Source organism: Blastomyces gilchristii (assembly GCF_000003855.2).
Source record: "Blastomyces gilchristii SLH14081 genomic scaffold supercont1.25, whole genome shotgun sequence".
NCBI classification, from domain to species: domain Eukaryota; kingdom Fungi; phylum Ascomycota; class Eurotiomycetes; order Onygenales; family Ajellomycetaceae; genus Blastomyces; species Blastomyces gilchristii.
The window spans coordinates 248,381-256,927 of record NW_003101657.1 but is presented as its reverse complement, the minus strand read 5'-3'; the positions used below and the strand labels follow the sequence as shown (position 1 = coordinate 256,927).

At 45.4% G+C, this 8,547-nt stretch overlaps 3 protein-coding genes across 3 annotated transcripts; 1 reads left to right on the top strand and 2 right to left on the bottom strand.

Annotated features, from left to right (window-relative positions):
- The first annotated feature begins 753 nt into the window (after nucleotides 1–753).
- BDBG_08594 (AGC/NDR/NDR-UNCLASSIFIED protein kinase) lies at nucleotides 754–5,410 on the top strand. Its single transcript, XM_002620968.2, has 3 exons — nucleotides 754–1,885; nucleotides 1,968–3,282; nucleotides 3,364–5,410. The coding sequence occupies exons 1-3, from the start codon at nucleotides 1,309–1,311 to the stop codon at nucleotides 3,452–3,454; spliced, it is 1,983 nt and encodes a 660-aa protein (XP_002621014.1). The 5' UTR covers nucleotides 754–1,308; the 3' UTR covers nucleotides 3,455–5,410.
- On the bottom strand, nucleotides 5,120–6,614 carry BDBG_08593 (uncharacterized protein). Its single transcript, XM_002620967.2, has 3 exons — nucleotides 6,488–6,614; nucleotides 6,052–6,414; nucleotides 5,120–5,928 (listed from the first exon to the last, which is right to left on the bottom strand). Exons 1-3 carry the CDS (start codon nucleotides 6,497–6,499, stop codon nucleotides 5,830–5,832), a joined length of 474 nt encoding a protein of 157 aa, XP_002621013.1. The 5' UTR covers nucleotides 6,500–6,614; the 3' UTR covers nucleotides 5,120–5,829.
- Nucleotides 6,615–6,631: 17 nt separating this feature from the next.
- BDBG_08592 (acyl-protein thioesterase 1) lies at nucleotides 6,632–8,529 on the bottom strand. The gene is made up of 6 exons (XM_002620966.2): nucleotides 8,301–8,529; nucleotides 8,161–8,172; nucleotides 7,923–8,013; nucleotides 7,753–7,806; nucleotides 7,268–7,653; nucleotides 6,632–7,174 (listed from the first exon to the last, which is right to left on the bottom strand). Exons 1-6 carry the CDS (start codon nucleotides 8,375–8,377, stop codon nucleotides 7,078–7,080), a joined length of 717 nt encoding a protein of 238 aa, XP_002621012.1. The 5' UTR covers nucleotides 8,378–8,529; the 3' UTR covers nucleotides 6,632–7,077.
- Between the last annotated feature and the right edge of the window lie 18 nt (nucleotides 8,530–8,547).

The following is an 8,547-nucleotide window of genomic DNA, read 5'->3' as shown; positions in this document are numbered from 1 at the left end:
AATGCACATGACATCATATGAGATCATGTTACAGAGAATTTAGCAGTGCATGCTATGAACACAGAGATCAAAAGTGAATATAGAGAAATGTATAAGAAATGTAAATACTGTAAAGAATGTATGAAAAGAGCAGAATGAAAAAAAAGAATGAAGATTTGAAGATTGATCTGAGCTGTATAAGTCAGAGTATTTAAATATTTTTGATGAGGTTTTTCTATAATAAATAAAGAGATAATAAATGAATTGAAACTGTTTAAATGTACTGAGAGAATGAGAATTTTCACACACTGAGCAGCAGTGCATGAAATAAGTATATTAATGAATGTATAGATTGTAATAAATGTAGAGAAGTGTAAGAATAAGTACTCACAGACAATTATTTAGTGATTCACAGCTTGATGTAATATATACTAATAGCTACTAGAAGTATTCACAATAGAAAGATAAATATAGAGATTAAATATATAATAGTATTTAAGCTAAGTTATGAATAGTAGTCACAAACTTCAGTCTATATAGTTGTATATAGTCAAGAGCTGCTAACTCTATTAATTATATAAGAGATAGAAATAGAGATAAAGAATCTGTAAGAAGTGAGATAGAAGCAATTGCTACTAACTAGGACGATGAGGCGCCACTACATATTCTTGATGAGGTGCACGTGATGTCACATTACAGAGTTTTTTTGCATAGAGTGATGATTTAAGTTATTTATTTATTTATTTATTTTATTTTTGGCATATTGCAGATCGCCAACCCTTCGCAACAGAAGCCAATTGGCCAGCCGCGGGAAGCTTAATCTGCTGCACGAAATCCAGTTTGTTGCCTTTTGATTCGTTGCTGCAGCAACGGCCCCCGATTGCGTTAGGCGCGCCGGGAGCATTGCAAGCATCGCCCGCCACCGCTAACAACGCCGACAATCAACATCACAGCGCTAAACTCCGCTCCCCTTACTACCCTTACATACCATACCAACGAGCCCAGAACAATTCTTCTGCCCAGCTGTTGCTTGTTGCTTCAATCTCCCATTCCATATGCCCAAGCGACTTTTTCCACTGTCTATACCACCAATATATTCTCTTCTCCTCTCTCTGCGTACATCGCCGTTGTGTTGCACTTCAGGGTTGACCACAGCGCGCCTGCTTGTTGACAGCTTTTGGCGGGGTAACTAAATACATCACAGCCCAACGCCGCTATCAACAAGGCGGCCCGATAACACTCAATCGCATACTTATTTAGATACCTCGACATACTAGCAACCTCATTTACTGCCCACGCGCAAATCAATTCACACTCTAAAACCCTGAGATGGCGGTTAATATCCCTCCGTCTCCTGCTGGAAAGCAGGACTTACGCATCCCCCCTCTCCTGCACACTCGTTCCGGCAACGAGTTCTACGATCGCCCGCAGACACCAATTCAACGCGGTTTCACAAGCCCCTACAGCACCCCTCAGGGGAGCCCAAGCAAGAATCGTCTTCCTCCCGGCGCAAGAGATCTTCCCAGCGTATTCGACCATGCCTTGAAACTTACACCGTCTTCCCCGTCCAAGTCAGCGTTCAATGCGCCGTCATTATCTCCAGGCAAAGGGGCAGCATTAGGTGGTGATGAGGATTTGCCATCTTTTAGCGAAAGTGTCATTCATAGCAAAGACAGCGCGAACCAGCCTCGGATATCAAATAAGGAGAACACGCCCCCTGGCGCACTGCGGTTTGGCAGAGACTCGGCTGTCAATACAAACCAGGCTGCGGTGTCGCGTCAGGAACCGTATCAAACCAGAGAAACAAGCAGAAGGGGCCAATCACACCTTCGTGGTCTCACTCCAGAGGAACTAGAAAAGCTACAGCTTCCCAATGTGAAACGGCTTGCAAATGTGACCCAACTTTGTCAGTGTAATCCATTTTTTGTCAATGCCAGCTGTGTTAGAGGCCTGTTGTTGCTAATTATTCTCTTATGAATTCGTGATAGACTTCCTTGATCATTACTTTGATATCCTGAGCTACGTGCATAACCGCCAGACCCGCCATGCTCAATTCAAAGCCGCTTATCCCCCACCACCAGAAACCCCTACTGAAGAATACGAGTCCGCTTTACAAAAATATCTTGGTCGTGAGCGCGCTAATCTACGCAAACGTCGGACCAGACTTCGGCATAATGATTTCCAAATTCTTACACAGGTTGGGCAGGGCGGATATGGACAGGTGTATCTTGCTCAGAAGAAAGATACCCGTGAAGTGTGCGCATTGAAGGTGATGAGCAAGAAGCTCTTGTTTAAATTAGACGAGATCAGACACATTTTGACAGAAAGAGATATCCTCACGGCTGCCAAGAGTGAGTGGCTAGTGAAACTCCTTTACGCTTTCCAAGACGATGATCAGATCTATCTAGCTATGGAGTACGTTCCTGGCGGTGATTTCCGTACGCTGCTTAACAATACCGGCGTGCTTCATAATCGCCATGCCCGCTTTTATATCGCTGAAATGTTCTCATGTGTCGATGCCCTTCACGTTCTAGGATACATTCATCGTGACCTCAAGCCGGAGAACTTTTTAATCGATTCAACTGGACATGTGAAATTAACAGATTTCGGATTAGCTGCTGGAATGCTCAACCCCGGCAAAATTGAATCAATGCGCATCAAGTTAGCGGAGGTTGGAAACACAAGTGTGCCGTTTGGTAGACCAATGGAGCAGCGTAGCGCTGCAGAAAGGCGAGAGGGGTATCGCTCACTACGAAAACGCGAAGTTAACTACGCGAAATCTATTGTCGGATCGCCCGATTACATGGCTCCGGAAGTCCTCAAGGGAGAGGAGTATGATTTCACAGTTGACTATTGGAGTTTGGGCTGTATGCTCTTCGAGGCTCTAGCTGGATACCCTCCATTTGCGGGAGCAACTGTCGACGAAACTTGGCAGAATCTCAAGCGGTGGCAGAAGGTCTTGCGCAAGCCGCAGTATGAGGATCCCAACTACTTCTTGTCAAGGCGCACCTGGGATCTCATCGTTCGCTTGGTAGCTGCCAAAGAACAACGATTTAAGAATATCAAGGAGATCCATGAGCACGACTACTTCGCAGAGGTGGATTTCAGCACATTGCGAGAGCAGAAAGCTCCGTTTGTGCCTGAGTTGGACTCAGAGACTGACGCAGGCTACTTCGATGATTTCGGGAGTGAGGCTGACATGGCCAAGTATAAGGAGGTACATGATAAGCAGAAAGCTCTTGAGCAGATGGCGGATAGGGAAGATCAAATGGGCAAGGGTTTATTTGTGGGCTTCACTTTCAGGTATGATTCCGTTGATAATCTTTCCCAATTCTCGCGGCGTATTGGCTGAATACCATGTGTATTAACGTTTTCTCCGCTTAGACACCGCAAACCAGCCGTTGACAGCGATGGTCGGAGCACCCCTCGCAAACCCATCCTCACCGACGACGGAGGATTTGGGACCATCTTCTAAATGTATCTGACTAACCATGCACTTTCAAAATGCTCCTGGTGTGGAGTACTTGCATTGCACCTCCTTCCCATTTCCTCATTGACGCATACTACCATAGCCTTCTCCATTCAGTTCTTTTCCCTGAATTTCAGAGCTAGCTCGTTTTTCTTTCGTCGACTGGTTTTCAAAATTCATAACTCCTCACAGAAGTGGAAGAGATCGCGGTCTTGCTTCTTGCCAGTTTACTTTGTTTTAATATTTCCCCCCAAATATCGCTACCGAGAGCCGGTGACCCTGTGAATGATTTTCCTTTTTTTGTTCTCTCTCTTTTCTTTTTATCACCATTGTTATGAGCCAGGAGTTTCTCCTTCTCCAGGCTTCTTCCACTGAATATCTTGCGCCTTTTTTTATTTTTTATTTTTATTTTGATTTTGGGGGGCGATCATCCGGTCCATGCGAAACTATAAAGGAGTTGAAGCCCACGAATGGGAGGATTATCAATTTAGATTCCACGCCTAATAGTTAGTGGCTGGGCCTCTGCTCGACAATAACAAAATTGCCTATATATCCCGCCAGCACTCTCTCCTTGACGTTCTATGGCCTATTATTCCTTGTTCCGCGATAAATGCCTGTTATGCGCCTAAGGACTCTCTCTCTCTCTCTGTCATCTCTTTGCTATCCATTTGCGTACGATTGCTTTTCCTTGCTTCCATCTTTATAATTAGATATTGTCAACACGCATTGTATGTTCCTTACCACAACAACTCAAACTATCATAACTTATTTTTGCCCCCGTTTTCTTCCATACTTTATATCCGATCATGGGGCGCTCCTCTGCTGTATATTCCTTTCCCCCGCCCTTATCCTCGTTTCGGCATGCACGGTTTACCCTACAGACAACTGGTCCCCCTAAGCTTTTCTGACAGAGGATATTTGTATTTCTTCTTTCGTGCACTCGGTTTGTCTTTAATGTTTACATCATGGTTCCCTGGTCCTATTCTATCCTCTTAATTTTTTTTAAAAAAAATCTCTAGTGCTTCCCTGTCCGGCGTTCCGTACTTTAGCTTTTGTTAATTACACGAGTTTCCATCAATGCTTTCTATTACTTTTTTTTATTTTCTCTTCTTCCGTGTTCTTTTCTTTTGATGCAAAATAGAAGTATGCTTTCTCTCTCACGTTTGCATTAGATAACTTACGTCTCCGTCTTTTCTCCAACATAGACCCCACAAGCCCTCTTTCTATATATCCATCAAGAATACAGCGGGCGCACAAGTAAACAACCCCCCCCCAACCTCCCCTGACCCTCCGGGGACTTACTTGTTTGTGGAGTAGCTAGAAAGAGATTACAGGTCTTTATATTAAATCGAAGATGGGATGGAATGAGACGGAATGATAACTGGAAGGAGATGGATTTTCCTTCCGTCAGATGGTATGACATGCAGGCCGTGGGAGTACAGTATGTCGAAGCGCGATTCAGTAGGGAGAAGTATATACCGGGTAACAGTTGAGTGAGCATGGTGCCAACAAACTGATCACTTTTCTGGGCACATGTTCAACTTTAGCTCTCCCTCTGAAGTACACACTGCTGCCGCCGTGTACACATCTCACACATACTGTTGCAGTCATGTGTCCCACATTCTATCCATATAGAAAGCCTTGCGGACTAGATTATAAGATCAAGAACATTGATTCTTCTATAGATTATGAGACTCTTATTATAGGCAATAGAACTGCTGATCAAATATTCTAATTATATGTCTGTATCTCGTGGGGTGTAGGGACCTCAGGATGATTGTGCTGGATATGTCTACTGCATGTATGTACTTTGAATATGTATGCCCAGTATATGTACCTAGGTAGTTATATAACGGAGGAGGGCGAAATACACAGTTTTGTTCCAGTCCTGGACATGTTCTCATGACGGCCAGAGAAAGTATCAACCAAAGTAGAGAATAAAAATAAAAATAAAAATAGGAATGACTTGATAGTATGATACAGAAGATGCCTGTTTCCGTTTTTGTTCGCTCAATGCCGTGTGTGGGCAAACGTAGTTATGCACCCAGAGGCGCGTGCATGGCAGCCAGCGCTTTGCCCCCTGGATTCCGGATAAAAGTTTCAATGGTCATCGGCGCCCAAGTGTCGTGATCCTTTTCTTTCCCCTTTGTGGAAAACCCACGTCGTAGCCAAAATATTATATATATACAGTACAATGTATGGATGCTAACCGGGCAATTATACGCTTTAATGCCTCTCCTCGCCACCTCCGTCCCCGTCCCCGTGCCTAGTTATCCCCCAACCTCCTCTCCGAACAGGCCGCCTACCGCCTGAAACAAATCTCGAATAATCATCCATCATGATATGATACCAATCGTCGAACTCGTTTTTGCCTCCCTATTTTATTGCGGCGACGTATCCGCGGGAATCTCGCGCACCAGCTTTAGAATCTCGGATTCATTATCGCCAATCACTGCTGTACCGTTATTCCAATCGACGACCTTCTCATTTGGTCGTTCAAAAAGAGAATGAATGAATCAGCCTGGCCATCCGAGATATACTGCGTACCGGTGATGGAAAAGAAAACACAAAAACAACAGTAGTAAAACATAAACCAAACTCACCACAGGCCTCACAAACCGCCCTCCATCCTCCTTCAGCCTCCTCAGCGCATCCAACCGATCCCTCGCCCCCCGCACAAGATCACCCGGCCTCGCCATCGCCGCGCCGCCCCTCGTCTTCGCCACCTCCCCGCCCACTCCGGCACCCACGTAGTCCAAGATATTCTTGAGCTGGTCGGGCGTGGGCGGGTCTTCTGTCACGTTCAGCTCGAACTCGGAGCGGCGGCTGGCGGGGGCGTCGGAGGCTTGGTCGAGGGTTGCAGCGGCGGCGGCGTCGGCGTTGGCTTGTTTGAGCAGGGTGAGGACACGAGTGGAGGCTGGGAGGGAGGGTTTGTGGAAGAGGGTTATTACGTCGAGGGTTTTGTGCTGTGTTATTTTTGGTCAGTTGGACTGGGAGTGTGTAAATGGGAGACGGGGATGGGGATGCGGTTTGGCGTACGAAGCGGAACATTTTGAGGATATTTTTTCTTGGTCGTTAGATTTAAGAGAGGGTGTATAATTATTTTATATATTGTTGGGATTGTAGGCAGTTGAGTGGAAATGGGTTGTAATGAAGATGATGAAGATGATGACATGCAGAGTTGTGAGCTTTGCCGGCTTGGCTAACTCGGTGAACATAATTACGTCACTGTTTTAGTTACTGGTCGAACATACCAAGCAATTCAATTCCAGGTAATTAATTGAGATTGTGTACAAGAATAAACAGTAAAATAGGTGCTAGAAATGACTATGGTTAGTTAAACAGATTCATGATGTAAAAGAGATATATAAAACAACAATATCAGAAAGTAAAAAAATCCAAATATATATATCTAAGCTCGTTGGTTCTACGGGTAGGTATGCACATAGACCCCACAACGGCTTTATTATCCCCATGTCCAATTAACGATTACGTCCGCCTTTCATTTGCTTGCTGCTGATCGTGAGAATCGCTTTGAAGCGATCAACACGACGAGCAAGATGAACAAGGCCAATATCGACGTACTAAGACACCGCTGACTACTACCTGAGGGTGTCCATAGTCACGATTTAGTGCGTCTGTCTTTGCATCCTCTGCTGGATCACCCTGTGCAGGAATTTCTCCAAGTCCGCCATCTCCCCCGGGTCCGCCGAATGGCCCATACCACTATATTTGGAATTAGCGTTATCGCGCCCGTCAGGGCATGTAAAAGTCTGAATAGAATGAAAGAGGAATGGAGAAAGTGTAAAGAAAACATACGCATATTTATTAAAGTCCACCGACATTCCCAGTGCCTTCAGACTATCAGCTGACCTCTGGCCCCATTCAAATAGCACTGTAGAATCAGCATCGCCATGCGCCATGAAGACCGGAGTCTGCTTATTCGGAAACCCGTCCGGCATGAACGTCGATATCTTCTCGCCGAGTGGTAAATAACAGGACAGACCGAAGATGCCGCCCAGCTTCTCTTTCTGTGTGATGCCAGTGAAAAGTGACATGGCACCTCCCTGCGAGAAGCCTCCCAGCACGATGCGTGAAGGGCTTATGCCCTTGTCCATTTCTGCTTTGATGAGGCTGTTGAAATAGTCGCGTGATTTCAGGATTCCGCGCTCATCCTGGGCTTTAGAGAATTCTTCAACGGGTACCTATTGGTATTGTGATTTTGCAGGCGGCCATTTTTTATTTAGCAACTATCACTCGAACGGCAGGATCCTGAGGCAGGGCGGCTGGACGGGAAAACAAACATTCACTCCCAGCTTCACGATATCATACCAACCGGGCATCGACATGCCAAAGTTCTAATATTCAACCATCACACCTGCACATCAGCGAACTTCTATTCATAAAGATTCTATCCAATTGGTTTGCTCTCTCTCTGGTTCCTCTCTATTGGTGGGTGGGGATATTTTCGTACAATTGTAATGGGAATAGCAGGCGCATTGGGGAAAATAAACGCGACTTCATTGAATAAGCCACGACGCCGGAAATTATGGGCTAGCATAATCCTTTACATGTCCAAAGCAATGAAATTCGGTACGTCAGTTGAATGGCCGAAATTGTCTGTTGTTGCATTTCGCGTCACAGCGCGAATTGTAGTTATAGGGGAGAAAGAGGACGAGGCAAGGGAAGGTCGCGCGAGATACGGAACGTACCAGCCCGCACCACTGTACATTGACAAATAAAGAAGATAAAAAGTCAGCAAATAGTCTCTTTCCTTTCCCTTCAGCTCTTTTCCATCCTCCTCTAATCAATGCAGAGCCCCTGGAGACATTTACAGGGATCGCAGACGAACCTATCACCCAATCCATGGGCCATGATAACGGTGGCAGTGTGCCTTGTCAGGGCGGGAACAACGAGCGGTGCAGCCATGATCGGTAAAGTAAACTCTTGTGACAACAGGGAGAAAAGATATAATCATACGAGCACAAGTTTACCTCAATGCGATATGGTTCGACAAAAGGAACGTCTTGGCGCACTGAGGTAGTTATTCTGCTCGGATTCACCGCCTTTATTGGTTGCGGTGGAAGTTTGACTCAAAA

Bases quoted from the DNA above. Each gene is read 5' to 3' on its own strand.
- BDBG_08594 (XM_002620968.2), top strand. From the start codon at position 1,309: ATGGCGGTTAATATCCCTCCGTCTCCTGCTGGAAAGCAGGACTTACGC. The intron at 1,886-1,967 runs GTCAGTGTAATC...AATTCGTGATAG, and splicing joins TGCAAATGTGACCCAACTTT to ACTTCCTTGATCATTACTTT. The intron at 3,283-3,363 runs GTATGATTCCGT...TTCTCCGCTTAG, and splicing joins TTTGTGGGCTTCACTTTCAG to ACACCGCAAACCAGCCGTTG.
- BDBG_08593 (XM_002620967.2), bottom strand. The intron at 5,929-6,051 runs GTGAGTTTGGTT...CCAAATGAGAAG, and splicing joins GGCGGTTTGTGAGGCCTGTG to GTCGTCGATTGGAATAACGG.
- BDBG_08592 (XM_002620966.2), bottom strand. From the start codon at position 8,377: ATGGCTGCACCGCTCGTTGTTCCCGCCCTGACAAGGCACACTGCCACC. The intron at 7,807-7,922 runs GTACGAAAATAT...GTTGAATATTAG, and splicing joins CTGCTATTCCCATTACAATT to AACTTTGGCATGTCGATGCC. The intron at 7,654-7,752 runs GTTTGTTTTCCC...CAATACCAATAG, and splicing joins TCGTGAAGCTGGGAGTGAAT to GTACCCGTTGAAGAATTCTC.